The sequence below is a fragment of the Loxodonta africana genome, chromosome 10, assembly GCF_030014295.1.
Source record: "Loxodonta africana isolate mLoxAfr1 chromosome 10, mLoxAfr1.hap2, whole genome shotgun sequence".
Lineage (NCBI taxonomy): Eukaryota > Metazoa > Chordata > Mammalia > Proboscidea > Elephantidae > Loxodonta > Loxodonta africana.
The window spans coordinates 76,154,275-76,177,315 of NC_087351.1; the positions used below are offsets into that span (position 1 = coordinate 76,154,275).

General features: G+C 38.4%; 1 protein-coding gene across 1 annotated transcript in view; it reads right to left on the reverse strand.

Moving 5' to 3' along the window:
- Positions 1 to 23,041, reverse strand: part of ESR2 (estrogen receptor 2) — a 54,130-nt gene that overhangs the window by 28,256 nt on the left and 2,833 nt on the right. The window contains exons 3-5 of the mRNA XM_003408703.4: positions 13,571 to 13,687; positions 7,111 to 7,410; positions 1,819 to 1,957 (exon numbers count right to left, since the gene is read on the reverse strand). Coding sequence (XP_003408751.2) covers positions 1,819 to 1,957; positions 7,111 to 7,410; positions 13,571 to 13,687 — 556 coding nt within the window. The remainder of the gene's footprint in view (positions 1 to 1,818; positions 1,958 to 7,110; positions 7,411 to 13,570; positions 13,688 to 23,041) is intronic.

The window sequence follows — 23,041 nt, forward strand, 5'->3', positions numbered from 1 at the left end:
TTCCACCAAAATACTGCTGATGCTCAAAACGGTACTCTGTCAATCTGGTCATCCATGACGACAGGCAGAATGGGTGCTAATGCCTTGGGGTATTGCTTTTCATGTGGGTAGCATGTGCATGGGAATCTTCTGATACTCTAACGAGGTAATACCAACTGTTGGGACCAGGTTCCGTTCTGGACATCCTCCTCCTCTATGCATAGAGCCTAATGTGACTGAACATTCAACACCAGCACTTTTTTTAACATAAGAAGTGTGAAAATCTATTTCCATGGAGATCTTTCAAACTGCTCAAATTTACACCAAAAAAGTGTTTTACATTTCCTCTAAAAAGCCTGAGTGTTGTAGTATGTTCCAGTATTCCTTCCAAAAACAGTTCACTTAATAAGTCATTTAAGTCAATTAAAAATTGGTTCCTTTTCTGTGCCCTTTAAAAGAAAACTAAATGTAACTGCCCTGACAGGGAACACAACAGAGAATCCCTGAGGGAGCAGGAGAGCAGTGGGATGCACATGCAAAATTCTCGTAAAAAGACCAGATTTAATGGTCTGACTGAGACTAGAAGGACCCCGGTGGTCATGGCCCCCAGACTTTCTGTTAGCCCAGGACAGGAACCATTCCCAAAGCCAACTCTTCGGACAGGGATTGGGCTGGACAATGGGTTGGAGAGGGATGCTGGTGAGGAGTGAGCTTCTTGGATCAGGTAGACACTTGAGACTACGTTGGCATCTCCTGCCTGGAGGGGAGATGAGAGGGTAGAGGGGGTTAGAAGCTGGCGAAATGGACACAAAAAGAGAGAGTGGAGGGAGAGAGCAGGGTGTCTCATTAGGGGGAGAGCAACTGGGAGTATGTAGCAAGGTGTATGTGGGTTTTTGGGTGAGAGACTGACTTGATTTGTAACCTTTCACTTAAGCACAATAAAAATTAAAAAAAAAAAAACTAAAGGCAAGCAAGTTATGGCATTAGCACCATCATTCCCCAATTTCTGTTAACTTTCATCTGGTTTTAATAACCACTCTTTTCACTCCTACTGGGAAAAACACTACATAGCGCATGCATTAGGCTGAGTTTTTGTTGTTGTTCACTGTTGTTAAATTGACTCACAGTGACCCCACGCACAATAGGATCAGACCATTGTGATCCATAGGGTTTTCATTGGCTGATTTTTTTCCAGAAGATCACCAGACCTTTCTTCCTAGCCTGTCTTAGTCTGGAAGCTCTCTGAAGCCTGTTCAGCATCATAGCAACATGCAAGACTCCACTGACAGAAGGGTGGTGGCTGCACGTGAGGGGCATTGGCCAGGAATCAAATTCGGGTCTCCCACATGGAAGGTGAGAATCCTACCACTGAACCACTAGTGTGCTCTATTAGGGCAAGTTAAAGCACATTAAAATTAATTTGCCAGATTTATAAGCTAGCTCCGGATAGCTGGAGATGTAATTGGTCTCTGCAGGTGGAAAGAACAGCAGGACAACTTCAAAGTATAATGTGAAAATATAATTTTTGATGTAGAGAAATCTAAGTTGCCCCGCACACTTGGTGGCCACGTGCCCTCAGGCTGCAGGTGCCTGTTCTGGCCCTAACAAGGGATGCTGCAGCACTACCAGATAAAGGTGAGTCACGGGGCTGAAGGCTTGTACCCAACTTCTCTCCTCCTGGGGTTCTTGACCCAGTGAAGGGCCAGTGATATGCTCATCCTCTAACTGCCCTTTCGGGTGTGAGATTTTAATTGCTGCACCCAGGACTCTGTTCCCACTCACAAAGCACCTTGATCAAACATATCAGAGAAGAAAGAAGCACAATGTATTTTTTCTCACCTGTCCAGAATGAGGTCTGGAGCAAAGATGAGCTTGCCAGGATGGTCGATTGAGCGCCACATCAGCCCCACCATTAACACCTCCATCCAGCAGCTCTCCAAGAGCCTCACTTGGTCGTACAGGCTGAGCTCCACAAAGCCTGGGGAAAGCAAGAGGCTGTGAGACACACCCACCCTCCTCATCAGCACCCTGTTTTTATAAAAACAGAAACAGCAAGTTTTTTTAAAAAAGCTAAGAAAAACACAAACAATTCAGAGAAATAATCAATATTTTAAGATGTGGTTGAATGCTGGCTAAGGGAAAGAGAATTTTGAATTAAAGGTGTGTGTTATGCATTGTAGGAGCCCTGATGATGCAGTGGTTAAGCACTCGGCTGCTAACCGAAAGGCTGGCAATTCAAACCCACCAGCTGCTCCATGGAAGAAAGATGTGGCAGTCTGCTTTGGCAAAGATTACACCTTGGAAACCCTAGGGGGCAGTTCCACTCTGTCCTATAGGATTGCTAAGAGTTGGAATAGACTTGATGGCAACAAGTTGGTTTTGGGTTTGGGTTATGCACTGAATTGTCCCGCCAAAATTTATATTGAAGTCCTAACCCCTGGTATCTGTGAATGTGACCTTGTTTGGAATTAGGGTCTTCAAAAATACCACCAGTTAACATGAGGCCAAACCAGAGTAGAGAGGGTGCTAATCCAATCTGAAAGGTGTCCTATAAAAGAGGCACAAAAACAGACAGAAGGAAAATGGCCATGAGATGACAGAGCAAGTCAAGGAACACCTGGCGCTACCAGAGGCTGAGAGAGTCAAGGAAGGATCTTCCACTAGAGCCCTGGAAAGAACATGGACCTGCCATTGTCCTGAATTCGGATTTCTAGCCCTCAGACCTGTAAGAGGTGGGCAGTTTGAATCCACCAGCTGCTCCTTGAAACCCCTATGGAGCAGTTCTATTCTGCACTATAGGGTGGCTATAGTTGAAATTGACTCTATGGCAATGGATAAAGCCACCCACTTTGCTGTGCTTTGCTACAGTAGCCCTAAGAAACTAACACAGTGTGCAGCTTACCATTTCCAGTCTTAGACCCCTTCTAGAGACAAATATACCACACTGACAATTTATAAAGAACGGTTAGGGGGTTCATATGGTCGGCCAGACAGATAAACGCTAGGGAAGAACAAAAAGTCAGAACCGATCTTTGTTAGCTGTATCCTAATATTTTCTCTGCACTGCTGAGAAAGAAAATGCTCGTCTGTCATCAGAGGTGCTGTCTGTCTCACCTAGTCCATGACTGAGGGTAGGCGTAGGTGATGAAAGCGGGAGGGGCAGGCAGAGAGCAGTGCCGAGGCCTGTGGAAAAGTCGAGGCCCCAAAGGATTCCTCCAGTTGTTTAAAATTTCCCATCCAGTGTTAGAACCATTCTTCTGGGTAGAAGCACTGTCTCTAGGCTATTCCAACCTAAACGGTAACTGTAAACACTGAAGTGAGGAACGCAAGCCTAATAGCATGCGTTCGTCATAGAGCTGGAAAGAAACCTAGACAATCTCTAGGGAAGTGAGAACTTTAAAACCAGAGTAGAGATCGAGGAGCTTCCTCCATGGGGGCCATGATAAGAGGAGGCAGTGTGATATAAATATAATAAACACACAGCCTTGGAGGGAGACACGCTCCGGTTTGAATCCCTGCTTAGCTTCTCACTAGTTACTTACTTAATCTTCTTTTAAGTCTTTGTTTTTCTTGTAAGAAAAATGGGGCAATAATACCAACATTTGAGAATTTCTGCAGTGATTAAATGGAACACCGAGTGTGCACCTAGGTAACATATTGAGTTACTTTGGTTTGTTATTTTATTTTACTTTCCCTTGCCCTTCCGTCTCTACACAAGGAGGTGATTGGCTGTCTATGTTTTTGCCCCAGGCGGGGTAAGTGGCAAATGGAAAACGGACACAGTCTGCAAGACTTTCTGGCTTTTGTTTCCAACCTTCTAAACCCATAGAAGAGTCCTTGGGTGGTACAAATGGTTAATGCACTCAGCTGCTAACCAAAAGGTTGGAAGTATGAGTCCACCCTGGGGTGCTCTGGAAGGAAAATTAGTCATTAAAAACCCTCTAGAGCACAGTTCTACTCTGACACTCATCAGGTTGCCATGAGTTAGAATCGACTCAACAACAACTGGTTCTAGTAACCCCAGAGAAGAATTTGGAGAAGTAACAGAGGAGGTATAGCTAGAAGGGTGTCTTCTGCTGAGAGAAGAGACCAGCCTGAAAAAGCATTACACTGAGGAAAGCTGTTCCTGGTTTGGAAGAAGGAAAGGTCCATGGGCCCTGGAGTAGTGAGGACCCAGGCCTGATTTCCATGCAGCACCCTGGGGATGGAAGATCCCAGAGAGGAAAGTCTTCATGGCACATCTATCCACTTCCCAAGTGAGTCCCAGAAACCACAAAAAGCTGCCAGAACTGAAGAGGCCATGCAGACAGTGGGCAGATGTGTAGACGGCGACTGATAACAGTGGATCCCCTTGCCTCCTCACCATTCCGTGACACTGCACAAGGCCTTAGAACTATAGCCCACCCTAGAGGTGGGAACCCCTAGGAAACTGAACTTAAGTCCCTGAATGATCCATGGGAATAGGGTCTGGAAAGATGATTAAGTTGATGTATATAAGAAATATATAAAGAAACATGGTAATTGTCACAGCCTCAGTTTATGAACTGTGGTTCATACCTGTGACATACATAAAGTACATAGCAAAATGTCTACCAAATTTTAAGTACTCCCTCAGCGTTGAGGTTACCTGTTTACAAAAGTGTGAATTACTGTTTACAGTAAGTTCAAAAAAAGGAAGACTGGAGGTTCTTAAAAGGATTAAGGCAGAGAGACTATAACATTCATCATCTAAACTGGGATACTTCTAACAATCAAAGGGAACACGTTGGGTGTTCCTGAGACTTTACCACACAAAGGACAGAGCTTGTCTCCATAAGACCCCACAAAGGGACATGAAATGCTGGAAGAGATAAGGTCCTGACCTCCAAACAGAAAAGAGACAGAGCATTCAAAACTGTTTGACAAAGCTAAGTGATGGTGAGATCTGCCACCATGTCTAATACTTCCTGAACTTCTGGGTCATAAACCAAAGCACTGGACTTGAAAGAACCATACTCAGTGGTTTCACATTTACCTTCACAACCATATGTCTCTTAAAATACTTTCATAAGATATTAAGGGTTTGTAAACGGAATGTAGAGAGCAGAAAGAGAACTGGAAAGACAAAGGAGAAGGGGAGAGAATCTTCTCCTTATGATATGGTTTAATTACCAGGATGAAAAAGATTCAAAATTCTTACTTAAGAGTGCAACAATAAGTTTATTGTTATGATTCAGGTGCCATTCAGTCAGTTCTGACTCATGGCGACTATATGTACAACAGAACAAAACAGTTACCAGTCCTGCACCATCCTCACAATTATTGTTACATGTTTGAGCCCATTGTTGCGGCCACGGTGTCAATCCATCATGCTGAAGGTCTTCCTCTTCTTCACTGATCCTCTACCAAGCATGATGTCCTTCTCCAGGGACTGACCCCTCCTGATAACATGTCCAAAGTATGTGAGATGTAGTCTTGCCATCTTTGCTTCTGAGAAGCATTCTGGTTGTACTTCTTCCACGCCAGATTTGTTCATTCTTTTGGCAGTCCACGGTATATTCAATACTCCTCGCCAGCACCACAATTCAAAGGCGTCAGTTCTTCAGTCTTCCTTATTCATTGTCCAGCTTTCACATGCATATGAGGCGATTGGGTCAGGTACACCTTAGTCTTCAAGGTTATATCTTTGCTTTTCAACACTTTAGAGAGGTCTTTTGCAGTGGATTTGCCCAATGCAATGGGTCTTTTGATTTCTTGACTGCTGTTTCCACGGGTGTTGATTGTGGATCCAAGTAAAATGAAATCCTTGACAATTTCAATCTTTTCTTCATTTATCATGAGGTTGCTTATTGGTCCAGTTGTGAGGATTTTTGTTTTTTTTATGTTGAAGTATAATCCATTCTGAAGGCTGTGGTCTTCGATCTTCATCAGTAAGTGCTTCAAGTCCTCTTCACTTTCAGCAAGCAAGGTTGTGTCATCTGCATAACACAGGTTGTTAATGACGAATCTTCCTCCAGTCACGATGCCTGGTTCTTCTTCATATAGTCCAGCTTCTCAGATCATTTGCTCAGCATACAGATTGAACGGGTATGCATAACAGCAACACACAAGCCCCCACAGTAAGACAAACTGACAGACAGGGGAAAGATAAGCTTATACACTAAAATTATAAGAAACATGGCAGAAAATGTCTGATCAGACATCAGTGAACTGACACCTTTCTGAGTTGCTGCAGATATTGCTGAAGGACAAGGAAATGGGGACAGAAGGCAGAGACACTAAAGAAGGGTTCATTCCTCCACCAACAAAATCAAATTTGACCCTGAAAATCCTGCCTGCAGAAGAGATGTTTTGTGCTGATTTTTTAAAAATCCCATTACATGTCTAAAGACTTAATAAAATCGAGGGAACATCATTAACATTGGGCCTACTTTATTCTCCTAATGCCCAAATGACAATCATAAAAAGCTAACAGCAGGGAGGAACAACTTAGAAAAGGAAGGTGACAATGGCTGCACAACTCAAAGAATGCAATCAATGTCACTGAAATGTGCGTGTAGAAACTTGAATTGGTGTGTGGTTTTGCTGTTTATATTCTCAACGACAATAAAATAAAACAAATTGTTTTAATAAATAAATAAAAAGCTAACAGCTATCATTTATACAGCACTTACTATGAGCCAAGCCTTATTCTGAGCTTTTTTGCATATTAACCAATTTAGTACCTGCAATACCTGGAATTCAACATTCATATTTTCAGTTATCAAATAATATTTTTTATAATACATTGTTAAAATGTTTACATGTATATGCATATACACACATATATATATCTCTGTGACTAGGAATTGACTGCAACAGATCTGGTTTTTTTATTTCTCTTCACATGCTTATGCAATAAAATGTAGCATCTAATCCAAGTATACAGTCCAAGAAACCTAAATTTCAGCCTGGCCTTCCAGGTCATGTTGAAGGTATATGTGTCAAAGTAGGAGCAAAGAGAATATTTTATTTAAAAGTTATAAATCAAGCTGTCAAACTGTTTAACATTTAGACATAGTTTGTGGGCCTCCATTTTTACTCTTGCTCTATAAATGTTAAGGCCACGCCTTTTTACAAATAAATGGAAAGCTAAGACCCAGGGAGCCCTACCGGGAATTTTCTTGGCCCAGCCAATCATGTGCACCAATTCCTTGTCGGCCAGCTTGGTCAGGGACATCATCATGGAGGCCTCGGTGAAGGGTGAGGTGGGGCGGCTCACGAGCACATTGGGCGGCTCAGCCTCAATGAGCGTGAGCACCAGCTGCTCCGGGCTCAGGGCGTTCAGCAGTAGCTCTTTCCCTCGGGTCGCATTTCCATCATTTTTCTTTGCTTTGCTCAGGCAATGCAGCTGTTCTTTGGGGTTTCTCTGCCTTCGGACTACACGGTACCCACACTTTTCTCTCCGAGAGCCTAAGAGGAAAGCAGATGTTAATGAGTGTTTTCTTCATCTCTTCCTTGGCCCAGCATTCAAGCTCCTCCAGTTGCAAGGATAAAAATGAAGCAATATGATTACTGTAAGGCTTGAGTGTATTCTCACAATCTGTCTTAGAACAGAAATTTTACTTTTATTTTCTACAACCTGTGGTGCATGTACCAAAGATGATTACAGCTGTGACTATACTAGCAAAATGGACAGCATGACTTTTGTAGGAACAATAGCCCAAATGATCTCAAGGTCTCCACTTCAAGGTCATCTGTGGATCTTAAGTCCATTTCTCTTTGAAAGAATGCCAGCATACCTCAGTTTTCAAACCACGAAATTAGGAAATTTCTTCAGCTAGAAAATGGGGGAAAGTTAAGAATTCAACACTGATATTCCCAAATAATAAATTTATAATACATTCTTATGTATTATAATGTTTATAACACATTCTTAAAATGTTTATATGTACATGCACATATATGTGTGTGTATATATATCTTTTCACATACTTACGTAATATAATTGAAAAAATACAGAAAAGCATAAAATCTTACAGTATTTTTCTCTGCTTTTTCATATTTTATATGCAAAATTAGGATCATAATATATGTACAACTTAAAACTTTCCCTTATTATTAAAAATATCTCATTTTATAACCATTTGAAAATCTATATAGCATCCTGACTACGAATATAATACTATTTATTCAAAGAGTCCCCTGTTAATGGACATCTGTGTTAATTCTAATTTCTTTGTTGTTGTAAATATTACAATGAAAATGCATCTTTGTACCTCCTTACAATAAACTCAAAGAAATCAAATTGCTGAATCCAGACACATTTAAAACTTTGATACATATTGACAGATTACCCTCCAAAATATTAAAAAATGTATAACCTAAACAATACTTGATGAACTACCTATTTCCTTATAACATCATTGGGCATTAAAAATCATTTTTAATTTGCCAGTCTTACAAGTGACTAAATAATCTCATTTTGCTTTACATTTTTTAAATTACTAGATAGTTGAGTAATATGTTTGCCCTTTCTATTTCTTCCCTTGTGAATTGCATATTTATTTTGTCCTTTTTTTTCTAATGACTAATAAAGGCTCTTTTATAGTAATAATAAATACAATAAAATACTGATATAAGCAATATTTATTCTGTTTGTTATTTATCTTTTAACTCTGCTCATGATGTCTTTTGCCATAAGAAGTTTTAATACTTAGTCAAATTTGTCTTTTTATTTCACATCAAGATTATACAAATATTACCCTGTTTCATCTTTAAGCGCTTTTGTGAATATTATCAGTATCTTATGTTTTACATCATATGATATCAGTTTTTCATGTTTTGTTTTTCCAAATGGATATACGATTTTCCTAACTCCATTTATTGAGTAAGATTTTCCATTGATTTAAAATGCCTTGTCATTTAATAAATGATTGTAGATATGTGTCTTTTTCTGGATACTTTATTCCTGTGTCTTTACCAAATATTTTAGTTACTATAGGTTTATGAACTGGAACACAATGTCATAATGTCTAGATGGTGAAGAGGGCAGAATCCTCAATTTAGAATTATATCCCCAACTAAACTGTCACTCGAGAGTGAGAATAAATCAAAGACATTTTCAGTTAAATACTGGGAAGTGTATCATTCACAGACCCTTTGAAACAACTACTTTGCTATGATCTTTGACAAAGGGAAAAAATGAACCAGAAGGAAGGAATGGGATTTAAGAAGCAATGTTAAGAAAATAAATTGGTAAATGTAAGATTACATCTAAAAAAGCTTTGCATAAATAAAGGAATAATGATTAATTTATAGAGGTACAGAAACAAGGTGAAACCAAATTCTAGACAATAATACGTAAGATGAGAGAGGGATGATTTTGGTTAGAACTTTCTAAGATTCCTAATTTGGGAAGAGTGATATTAGAGACACTCACTTAAATTCTCAAATTACTCAAGAATTCTTGTTAAAAATGGAAATGTTATCACTAAAAGAATTGTAACAGAATTATAGCTAGTAGAAGAAAAAAGAAAACAACGTGATCCACTTTGAAGAGGAAAAAAGAAGGAAATACATGATAAAATATTAAAAACAAAAAATAAAATGATAGAAATGAAACCCAAATATGAGTGATCACAATAAATGTAAACAGTCCATCAATATCAGACAATATGAACTCTATGGCAAAAAAGTCATCTTTAGAGATAAAGAGGCTCACCACCAAATCAGGAAATGAACAATTCACCAAGATAAACAATTCTAAATTCATATGCATTAAAAAAGCCAACAACAATAGCCTCCAAACATAAAATACACACACACACAAATGATCAAAAGAAAAACAGAAGCTGACAAACGCATCGCTTTCATAAGATATTTTAATAGCTCTCTAAACAACTCAGCAAACAGGAAAAAAAGGTCAAAATTCAGAATATTGGAATTATACAATTAACAAGTTTGATCTACAAAAATTCAGGGAATACTTGCAAGAATTATCACATACTAGGTCAAGAAGAAAATCTTAACTAAAATTGATATATAGAACATAGTCTCTGGCCTCAATATAATAAAAGCAGAAATCAATGACAAAAAATATAATGTTCAAACCCCTATACATTTGAGTACAAAATATTTCTAAATATTCATGGGGTAAAGACCAAAACATAAAATGGAAATTAAGAAAAACATGTAAGTCAGGGTTGTCATTAACATAGGCACAACTTTTATATTATATAAATTTTCTCTTAAAAACTAATCTAAAAGTTAAAATCTGCAAAATACTTAGTTTCTATCCCTCTATCAACATGTTTGCTCACTAAATTCAATTGTCTACATTTAAAATATATATCCCTTTGAACACCTCAGTAAATTTAAATTATTGGTTTCCAAGAAAATTTATCAATTTTCTCTTACTCTTGACTAACCACAAGGAGAAGGAAGAGTTCCATCCATTCAGGAACATTCGAATCAAATTTATTGCTGAAAGAATTAAAAGCCTAAAACATAATTCATTTTATTAGTGATCAGATAGAGTGCTAAAGAGGTTATGGATTATACTCCCAGAGTAAAATGGAACAAAAAATATGTTTTAAGAAAGTAATTCTCTGATCATGTATGCCTTTTTTGTAGTGTATGAGGATACGGAGTTTACAAAACAGATTTATATACCTAAAGTGAAAAATTTTGAATCCATACATTCAAATTTATTTGACCAACTTTAACCAACAAATATTATTTACCAGGCCCCATACTACATGTTCTGGGGCACAAAAGGTTAAATAAAATCAAGTTCTTGTCAAGGAACTCACATTTTTCTACCAAGGACATTTCAAGTGTTGTGGCTTTGACAGATAGGCCTGGACAGCTGCCTCTGAGTGAGCTTAATGAGAAACTCTTCCAAATCAGGGTGTTCCACACTAGATAGTGGTAAATAGCCCCAGCCAAAAGATTATGATGATGGTAACAATTGTGATAAATGATAATAATATTAGCTAACATCTTCTGGAAGCTCCTATGTGCCAGGTATTGGGTATTACACAGAGATTATCTCATCGTGACAACCACTCCAGAGGACAGGTGCTATTACTATCTCCAGCTTTGAGGAGGAATCAGGCAAAAGAGACTGCAAATAATTTGTCCAAGGTAGGAAAACTAGAAAGTAGCAGAACCAGAAAAACCCAAACCCATTGCCATCAAGTCGATTCCAATTCATAGCAACCCTATAGGACAGAGTAGAACTACCCCATAGGCTTCCAAGGAGTGACGGGTGGATTTGAACTGCCAACCTTTTGATGAGAAGCCCAGCTCTTCACCACTGTACCACTGGGGCTCCCATTAGCAATTAGAGAGATGCAAATCAAAACTACAACGAGATACCATCTCGCCCTGATATTACCGGGACCTATTTAAAAAAAAAAAACAAAAAACAAAAAATAACAAATGTTGGCAAGGATGTGGGGAGACTGACACTCTTATACACTGTTGGTGGGAATGTAAAATGGTACAACCATTATGGAAAATGGTATGGTGCTTACTCAAAAAGCTAGAAATAGAAATACCACATGATCCAGGAATCCTTCTCCTAGGTATATACCCTAAAGAAATAGAGCCATAGCACAAACAGACATATGCACACCCATGTTCACTGCAGCATTATCCACAATAGCAAAAAGGTGGAAGCAACCCAAGTGCCCATCAACAGATGAATGGATTAACGAACTGTGGAACATACATATAACAGAATACTACTCAATGGTAAAGAATAATGACGAATCTGTGAAACATTTCACAATATGAATGGATCTGGAGGGCATTATGCTGAGTGAAATAAGGCAATCATAAAGCTACAAATGTTGTATAAGACCACTTTCATAAAGTAACAGCAAGAGATTTACACATAGAAGACAAAACAAAACAACACTCTTTGATGGTTACCAAGGGTGGGAGGGGGATGGAGGAAAAATTACCAAAGAGATAGTAGACATGAGTTAATATTTGTAAAGGGAAAGGGAATACACAATACGGGAGAAGTAGGCACAACATGACCAAGGCAAGAGAGGACACTGAGAGGAACACAGGAGCAGAGGACAACTATGGTATTATAGCATAGACAATCCTGCAACAATAGAATCAACAAACAGTCTATGAATGGATAGATAGATGGATAGATAGATGGATAGATATGCTAAGAGGTGAGGGAGGGGGTAAGGGAACACACTCACCAGCAGATATAGATTTGGTGGTAGAAATTTCTAAATACATGACTGTAGGTGATCCTTACATATTAATATAGACAATAGAGCACACAACTGGTACAGTCAAGGAAACCTCTTAGACATAACACCTCACGGATGAAGTTCCCAGCCACAAAGGTAAAGGATCATAGGCTCAGGGGATATCTACATCAGTTGGCACAACATGGCTCTTAAAACACAACGTTCTACATCCTACTTTGGTGAATAGCGTCTGCGGTCTTAAAAGCTTGCAAGCAGCCATCTAAGATACAACTATCAGTCTCTTCTAGTCCAGAGCAAAAGAAAGGGAAAAAAAATTAAAGACTCAAGGGAACAATTAGTCCAAAGGATTAATGGACCACATGAACCACAGCCTAAAGGACCAGAGACCAGAAGAACTAGATACTGCCCAGCTACCTCTACCAACCTCTAACTAAGATTATAATAGAGGGTCCTGGACACAGCAGGAGAAAAATGCAGAACAAATGACCAAGTTCACAAAAAAGACCAGACTCAGTGGTCTGACAAAGAATGGAGGAACCCCCAAGAGTATGGCCCCTGGACACCCTTCTAACTCAGAATCAAAACCACTTCCAAAGTTCACCTTTCCGCCTAAGATTAGGCAGCCCTATAAAACAAACAATAACACATGTGAGGAACATGCTTCTTACACCAATCAAGCATATGAGATCAAATGGGCAACCCTTGCCCAAAAACAAAGATGAGAAGGAGAGACGGGACAGAAAAACTGGATGAATGGAACTGGGGAACCCAGGTACAAAGGGAAAGGGGGAGAGTGCTGACACAATGCAGGACTGCAACCAATGCCACGAAACAATTTGTGTATAAATTTTTGAGCGAGAAACTAATTTGTTCTGTAAACTTTCACTTCTATCACAACTAAAAAAAAATGAAAGAAACTTAGTGGAGGAGTGGGCATGGCTCTTCCCCACAGTTACCCAAATAACTCACAAGATAGTCTTTCTTGTCACGAGCTTTAACTGTGGACATTTACTAGCCTTCATCCTTAGAACTGGACTTTGCAGGGCCTCAGGCAAATGGTCTTCTAACCCTACTTGGCCATTTCAGTGGCGAGATGTCCACTAACCTGTGTGGCAGCCTATTCCACTGCCCCACCACTTGAACTGTGGAATAGTCTTCCCTAATTGGGCCAAGATTTGCCCCCTGTAACATGTGCCCAATCCTCTCAGTTCTGTCCTCTATGGTTAAGTCAATCCCTCCTCCAATGTGACAGCATACAAATACTTGAAGACAATTAACATGTCCTAAATCTCCTCTCCTCCAGAATATGTCTCCAGTTATTCAAACCATTCCTCAGAAGACAGAGCTTTCGACACAACCCACATGCAGTAAAAGGGAGAGTGAATACCCACCACACTTCACCATTCCAACTTCATAGCACTTCCGAAGTCGGCAGGCCTGGCAGCTTTTGCGCCGGTTCTTATCTATCGTACACTGATTTGTGGCTGGGCAAATATAATCATTATGTCCTATAGCAGAACCAAAAGAAGGAAGGTTATTTTTACAATATTTTGGTTAAATTTTTTCCTAGTAAACAACACTGATAATGCTACCTAGCTGAGAGATGGGGAATGTCTTAACGACAAGTATGGGTACAAAAGCCAAAGTTATCCATCATTGTTGTCTTTTTAGTGAGTAAAGTAGACCTAGCAATATATTAGTAACCTACTTTTGGACCAATAGGTTATTCTCTGTATGTTCTTAGATTTCTCAAGAGACCCTTTTAGAAAGATCCTCTGGGGACATGAAAAATGAAAGTCACATATAATTAGTTTACTCCAAATCACAGAACTATTCAAGAGTTGTGCTTGTGTATCAAGTCTCCAAATTCTGCTACTTACATTCTTTTACAAATGCCTTTGGGATTTTAATATGATATTTTTATAGGAATCCATAAAAGAACTAAATCAGAAGGAACAAATAAACTAACACTCTGAATAAGAACAGGAAGAACCCAAAATGCTGTTACTTGAAAATTGTTTAGGTATATTAGATCATTGTTCTCAATAATCCCTTCCTCCTCCCTTAGCCATGTGAACTTGACATGTACTAGAGTGCGTAGAATAAATTTCCCCACCAGTTGATACTGGGCTCAGCCATGTGATTTGCTTTGGACAACAGAGTGTTAGCAGATGTAATGCTTGAACAGTTTGGCTTCATCTCTTGAGCTCCTAGGAGGATACTCCCGATAGCCACTGGTCCAAGAAGAATGTGGATACATGTGGAGCAGACCTGCACTTAACCCAAAGCCCAGAGCCAAGCTCTATGCAGTAGAGCTACCCTAACCAACTCACAGACCCAGAAGCAAGCAAACTAATGCTCAGTGTAGTAAGACAATGCTGGCTCAGCCTGGATATAGAAGGAGAAGTTAGAGAAGAAAATCACAACAACCAGGTGAGGCACACCAACATTTCTGACTACCTACTGATTTCCAGGTATTTCCCATCAACATTTCCTTTAATCCTACAACATCCCTACAAAGAGCTACGATCCCCATTTTACAAATGGAAAACCCTAAGCTCAGTTCAATAATCTGTTTAAGGTTAATGTTTTAGTTTTCTATGCTGCCTAACAAATTACCACAAATTTAGCAGCTTAAAAAAAAAAAATTAGTATTTCATAGTTTCCATGGGTCAGGAATCCAGGCAAGGTTTTGCTGGAACTTCTGCTCAGGGTCTCACAAAGCCACAATCAAGGTGTCAGCCAGGCTGTGGTCCCATCTGAAGCTCGAGGTCTTCTTCCATATTCATTCAGGTTGTTGGCAGAATTCAGTTCCTTGTGATTGTAGCACTGGGGCGCCTGTTTTCTTGCTAGCTGACTGCCAGGCACAGCTCTAGCTCCTGAAGGCACCTGCAGTTCTTTGCCATGTGGTCCCTGGAGGCGGTTCACGTGTGGATGTTTGCTTTCTTCCACACCAGCAAGAACACCTCTCTGACTTCCATTCTCTCTCCAGTCTGTTGTAATGGAGCCTTATAAAATCGTATCGTAATCCTATCACCATTTGCCATATACCATAACCTAATCAAGACAGCAGCCCTCTCATCATAGTCACAGGTTCTGCCCACACTCTAGCAAAGTAGGGATTACTATAAGGCATGTTTTAATTTTTTTTAAAGAACAGGTAATGATCTTGTTATTGCTTTTGTCTTCCTCTATAATACTAAAAAACAAGTTAAGTTTCTAAAAACTGAAATATATTTATAATAAGAAAATGTCTATTGTACTTTAAAAGATAATGCTTTATAGTTAGAAAATAAATGCAAAACCACAGTATTTTCACATCACTGGCAATCCCTTAAGTACCTTCTAAAAACCGTACATAATGCCATCTTTACTGGCTTTATAAAGAGTATCTGGCTTATAGTGATAAGCATTTAAGGGACAGCTAGAGGTTCGCTTTTATATTTTTCTTCAAAGTGTATTTTAAAAGATAATTTTACTTTCAAAAAAGGATCAGAGAATACAATAATGTGAGCATGCTAAATGAAAATTGCTTAAAAAATGCCTTATGCAAGAAGGTCAAGGTAATTTACTTCTGGCCAAAAACAACAACAAAAAAATCCAACTATCTCACGTATTAAAATGGTTTTCTGGTTCCATGCAACAGTCTGAGAAGCACACTACTCCACACTAACGGAAATAAGAGTAATGTTTTAAAATATATATATGGAGCCCTGGCAGCACACTGTTAAGCACTCAACTGCTAACCAAAAGGTCAGTAGTTCAAATCCACCAGTGGCTCTGTGTGAGAAAATACCTGGAGATATGTAAAAATTACAGCCTAAGACTGCCTATGGAGCAGTTCTACTTTGTCATACAGGGTCACTACAGATTGGAATTGACTTGATGGCACACACAACATATATACATACATATATTAAAAACCGAAAAAGCAAACCTGCTGCTATCAAGTTGATTCTGACTCATAGCAACCCTATAGGACACAGTAGAAGTGCCTCATAGAGTTTCCAAGGAGTACCTGGTGGATTCGAACTGCCGACCTTTTGGTTAGCAGCTGTAGCTCCTAACCAATATGCTACCAGGGTTTCCATATATATATATATATATATATATATATATATATATATATATATATATTCCATCACATATATATATATTCCATCACATATATATATATTCCATCACATATATATATGATAGTTAATATCATATGCCAACTTGGCTAGGCCATGATTCTCAGTATTATGTAATTATCCTCCATTTTGTGATATGATGTAATTATCCTGATTTTGTGATATAATGTAATCATTTTCATGATGTGATCTGATGTCATCAGCCAATCAGTTATTAGGGGAGTTTCCCCAGAGGTGTGGCCTGCACTCAATATATATGGATGCTCTGGCAAGGATCGTTTGCTTGCTCTGGATCCTGTTCCTCGCTCATCATCATCTGACCTCTGGTTCTTGGGACTTGAGCCAGCAGCTTGACATCTGACCTGCCGACCTCATGATTCACCAGCTTCGCAGCCCTGTGAGCCAGCAGCCTGCTGTCTGTCCTGCTGACTCTAGGTTCATCAGCCCCTGGAACCACATGAGTCAGGAGAAGCCTGGACTTTGGGACTCGCCAGCCTCCACAACCATGTGAGCCATTTTCTTGAGATAAATCTCTCTCTCTCTATATATATATATAAAATATATATATATATATATATACACACATATATATGCGCTTCCCCCCACACGACTGTCAGTTTGTTGTACCATGGGGGCTTGCGTGTTGCTGTGATGCTGGAAGCTATGCCACCAGTATTCAAATGGCAGGCAGGTTTCAGCTGAGCTTCCAGACTAAGAGTAGGAAGAAGGACCCGGCAGTCTGCTTCTGAAAAGAATTAACCAATGAAAACCCTATGAATAGCAGTAGAACACTATCTGATATAGTACCAGAAGATGAGTCCCTCAGGTAGGAAGGCACTCAAAATACTACTGGGGAGGAGCTGCCTCCTCAAAGTAGAGTTGGCCTTAATGACATGGATGGAGTCAAGCTTTCAGGATCTTTATTTGCTAATGTGGCATGACTCAAAATAAGAAGAAACACCTGTAAACATCCATTAATAATCAGAACACAGAACGTATGAAGTATGAATCCAGGAAAATTGGAAATCATCAAAAATGAAATGGAACCCATAAACATCGCTATCCTAGGCATTAATGAGCTGAAATGTACCAGTACTGGCCATTTTAAATCAGACAATCATATGGTCTACTATGCTGGGAATGACAACTTGAAGAGGAATGGCGTTGCATTCATCGTCGAAAAGAACATTTCAAGATCTATCCTGAAGTGCAACAAACCTGTTGGTGATAGGATAATATCCATATGCCTACAAAGAAGACCAGTTAATATGAATATTGTTCAAATATATATACCAATCACTAAGACCAAAGGGAAAGAAATCAAAGATTTTTATCAACTTCTGCAATTTGAAATTGATCAAATATGCAATCAGGATGCATTGATAATTATTGGTGATTGGAATGTAAAAGTTGGAGACAAAGAAAAAGGATTGGTAGTTGGAAAATATGGTCTTGGTGATAGAAACATCTTGTGAATACCACTACAAAAGTGAAAGAGCCCTGGTGGCGCAGCGGTTAAGAGCTTTGCTGCTAACCAAAAGGTCAGCAGTTCAAATCTACCAGCGGCTTCTTGGAAATTCTATGGGGTAGTTCTACTCTGTCCTATAGAGTCGCTATGAGTCAGAATCAACTGGATGGCACACAACAACAGCAATGAAAGTGAATGGCAGAATACAACAGTAATAATTACTATTATTTCTGATACCAGATAAATAGCCAAAAATCAACGGTGGTTAAAAAGAACAAAAGATCTGGAAATAGCATTGAGAAATGTGCCATACCTATATATTTTTAAAAAAACTGACAAGACTTTCTAAGATATTTAAAAGATTTTAAAAACGGGAGACAACACGTTTCTTGGTGTGAAAACTATTACAAAGATATCAATTCCTTCTAAAATAATTCTTAGCTTTAACAAAATCTCCACTTTTCTTAACTTTGAGGTGGGAGGCCATTTAAATAAATTATCTTCAATTTCCTGTGGACAAGCACACAAGAGAAAATACCCAGAAAGTTTTAATAGGAGGTAGTTGTTCTGACAGGTATTAAAATGCACTATAAAACTACATTAGCTAAAGTAACATGGTACTTATATAAGAATGAAGTGATAGATCAGTGGAACAATCAAAATAAACACTAGTATATATAAGAATTAATGTATAATACATATGGAACAAAAATCAATGGGCAAATGAAAAGATGCTTAAACTCATTAGTAATGAAGGAAATGCAAATTAAAACCACAATGAGATACCACTACAGACCCATCAAAATCTTTTTAATCAATTAAAAAAACTGACAATAACAAGTTTTGACAAGGATTTAGAACAACTAGAATTCTCATATATTGCTCTTGGGAATGCCAAGTGGTTCAACTACTTTTGAAAATAGTTTGTTAGTTTCTAATAAAGCTAAATTTATACTTACCATACAACCAGCAATTTTACTCCTAGGTAGTTACCCAAGAGAAACAAAACATATGTTTACACAGAGACATATACATGAATGCTCATAACAGTTTGATTTAAAACAGCCCAAGACTGGGAACTACCCAGATGAACAGTACAACTGTGGTACATGTATACCCTGGAATACTACTCAGCAACGATAAAGAATGAACTACCGATACAGGCAATGACACAGGTAAATCTCAAAAGCATCATGATCAGCGAAAGAAGCTATACACAAATGGTTATATATTTTATAATTCCATTTATTATAACATTCTGGAAAAGAAAAAAAAGAAACTCTAAGGACAGAAAACAGATCAGTGGTTGCCAGGGTCTGGGAGGCTGGGGGTAAATTGGCTGGAAGGAAACACAAAGGAATTTTCTGAGTGAGAGAAATGTTCCATATTTTAATTATGGTGGTGCTAACAAGACTGCGAGCATTTTAAAAACACCTAATGCACAATGAAAAAAAAAAATAGTGAAAAATGGATGTATTTATTTAATAAAACGATGTGAAGAAAATTGACCATTTAGAGATAAATATATTCGATTCCTATTTCATTAAACACACCAAAATAAATTCCTTTTGGATTAAGTAATAAAAGAGAAAAACAAATTATTAAACAGCAAAATGTAGGCAAATGTTTATATTATATCTAGATATTAAAGGACTTTTTAGGTTTAAAAATTACATGTGAGACTATCAAAACTGGCTATATTTGACTGCATAAAGATTAAATATTCTGCCCATTAAAATCAAAATTAGAGACAACTGGAAAAATATATGAAACATATCTGATAAAAAGAAATGGTGTTAATATAGCACACAATAATTTATAAGGAAAATACCAGAACCCAACAGAAAAAATGAGCAAATATTCTGAAAAAAGAAGACAGAGAAGAAACACAAATGGTGAACAAATTTATGGGGAAAAAAAATTTACCTCATAATAAAATCAAACTATAAAACAAATTATACCTTATAAAAAAAATATCACCTATCAATCTAGAAGGATTTCTTCTCAGTGCTACCAAAAATTCAGTAAAACCAACACTTTCATACACTGCTTGTGGAAGTATAAGTTGGTGCAATCTTTCTGAGAAACAACTGAAAATACTTGTTAAGAATTTTAAACATTAGTACACTTTGGCATATATGTTTATTCTAAAAATATATCTACAGAAACTATTAGAATTTTTTTCAAAAGGGTCATGGGCAAACATATTAATCACAGTATTATTTAAAACAATTTTAAAAAACTGACAATAAGGTAAATGTCCAACAATAGAGAGTTAAATAAATTAAGTGCAATCATAGGATAATTATACAGTTGTGAGAAATGTTTCCAGAAATTTAAAACACGGGGAAATGTTTACCAAACAATGTTGAGTGAAAAAGGACACAAAATTCTATGTAAAGTGTGAGCCCAATTTAAAAAATTATCATTCAAAGAATCGTTGAGTGCCAGTAATAAACAAAAAAGATGAAATCCTTACCCTAATGGAGCTTATAATCTATTGTGGTGAGCCAGACAAGCAAAATAAGTAAGTAGCTTTTATAATCATTAGAAGGTGATGAGTGCTATGGATGGAAATGAATGGAGGAAGGAAACCAGCAAATGTCTGTGGAGGCTGGGGATGACAACCGCAGTTAAACAGACTGACAGAGAAGGACTCAATGAGAAAGTGACATTGAGCAGAGACCTACAGGTGAGATGCTAGTGATGCAGATACCTGGAGGAAAAGTGTTCTAGGCAGAAAGAACAGAAGTGCAAAGGCCCTGAAACAGGAGTGTGCTGGGGAAGAGTGAGTGGGGACTGAGTAGCAAGAAAGGAGGTCAGAGGGATATCAGAGAATCAGGGCCTGTGGCCATGGTAAGCACGTTGACTTTGGGCCCAAGTGAGACAGGGGGCACTGGAAAGCAAAGGATGAAGTTTCTGGCTTCCAGTTTAGCAGCATCACTTTGGCTATGGGGCTAAGAAGGAGCAAGGAGAATGTGTCTGGAGTTACTACGATGGCTCAGGCAAAAAAAGAATTAAATATGCAGCATCTTAAGTTACATATAAAGGTATGTTTTTAAGGAAAAAACATTAACAGGAGTCTAGTTAAGGTGGATTCTTGCTCTCGTTTGAAGCAAAATACACTCAGGGAAACTGTGCCTAGAGGGTGCCAAAAAAATTGAAGAGTACAAAGAATCACTTAGGATTAAACAATTTTAAGGGCATTACCTCTTTCCCCTCTGCAGATTTAGAACACTGCATCCCCTCCCCCTTTTCCCACTAGTTCCCTGGCTGATGCAGCAGGAAGGAATGAGTAAGAGGCAACCAGAGAGAGACTTTCAATTGTTATCAATTTATAGTCTCAGCAGACAGATGTTTCCCCAATAAAAAACATGAAGCGTCTCTTTTTTAAAGACATAGTTGGTTTCACTGGGTCAAAATTTCCTAAGGAGTAAAATGCTGAAAAGGAGTCCCTGGGCGGCGTGATGGTTAAGTGCTCAACTACTAGCTGAAAGGTTGGCAGTTGGAACCCACCCAGGGGCACCTCAGGAGATAGGCCTGGTGGTGTGCTTCCAAAAGATCACAGCTTTGAAAACCCTATGGAACAATTCTAATCCGCACACATGGGTTCCTCATGAGTCAGAATCAACTTGATGGCAACTAATAACAACAAAAACACTGAAATCTCAGCAAGATATGGACTTGTTATGATATCAAGAAATATATTTCTGAATTCCAGAAAACCTGAATTGTTTTTATCTTACAAAACAGGGAATTGGACACTGCCTTTTTTTTTTTAATCTACAACAATAATTACAAATAAAAATATTTAAGAACTCAATATGTCAAATGTTGAATGAAAAACTTTGTTTGAAAAAGCAAAAATAAGCAAACAATGTGATTTATCTTTTGATCATGGTTGATGATATATGCTTCGTTTATCTGTGTTGTGTTCCTTTTAGTAAGGTACAGATTAAGATCAGAAAGAGCAGAGGGCTCTTACCCACCTAACTATAAAGACCTTCTTGGACAATGTGGATTTAAATGAGATTAGATTCAGAAGAGAAATACAAGGAAGAAAGAAAAGATGTTGATATCTGAACAAGGAAGAGTTAGGGAAAAAAAAAAAGAGAATATTTTGAATTTGCATGACATTATAGTTGAGTAAGCATTTTCACGTAAGCAACCTCTATTCACCTTTAGAACAACTTTGCAAATGCCTATATTTCACAGAGGAGAAAACAGGCCAGGAGATAAGCTAGTAGGTGGAGGATTCAGGACAAACAGGTGGTCATCTATACAGGGTGAATTTGAGGGGATGTGTAGGAAAATGACTCATTATCTATCAACTCTAATCTCCACCACCCTCTGGATTCCATCATTGTTTTACTGCTTGAGATAAAATATGCTCTTAATCTGGAGTTATCAATGGGTGTGCAAACTTAAAATGCTATTTGCACACTATGACTTAGTTTAAGATTGCTTTTCTTAACTGGTTAAGAACAAGGCATTGAAGAAGAAAAGGGAAGGGAGCTCTAAGATGGAAACACACAACACTGTCTGGGAGAGGGGCTGCTGAGAGCAGGGGCTGTGGGGCAGAGACAGATGAGAGCAAAAAAGTAACTTGAGCAAATTGAAACTGGCAAGGCGGGTAAACATGGCAAGGGCTTGTGCATAGGGACAGGCTGCCTGTCCTTGAAACCAGGCGTGCACAATTTGAAGGTGATTAAAAAGGCGTTTTAAAAAAGGAAAAGAACTGGAAGGAGGGAGCGGGCTGACTCATTAGGGGAAGAGTAAATGGGAGTATGTAGTAAGGTGTATATAAGTTTATCTGTGAAAGACTGATTTGATTTGTAAACTTTCACTTAAAGCACAATAAAAATTATCTAAAAAAAAAAAAAAAGAAACAGCCCAGCTGGAATTTAGAAAAGGGTAGTGACGTAGTCTAAAAATGGGCAAGAAAACAGCAGAGTTGTGATCAGAGGCTCTACTAGTCCAGGCAAGTCATGCCTCTAGATCAATTCTCAAAGTCCACTGGAGTTGAATTACTGATTCCTGACCATTTCCATAAAACGTATTTATTTTCTCTTCCTCAGGAGCCAGCATGGCATCATGACTGTTAAGCAGGCCAGGTATTAAACATAAGTCACAGGAAGAAACAATCTTTGCTACTCCTGATGAGCACACATTTATTTCCCAGCGCTATCTTCACAAGGGTTTTAACTATGTCTTCTCCCCCAACACCCTAGTGGGTAATAGTGGTGGGTGAGAACAATGCA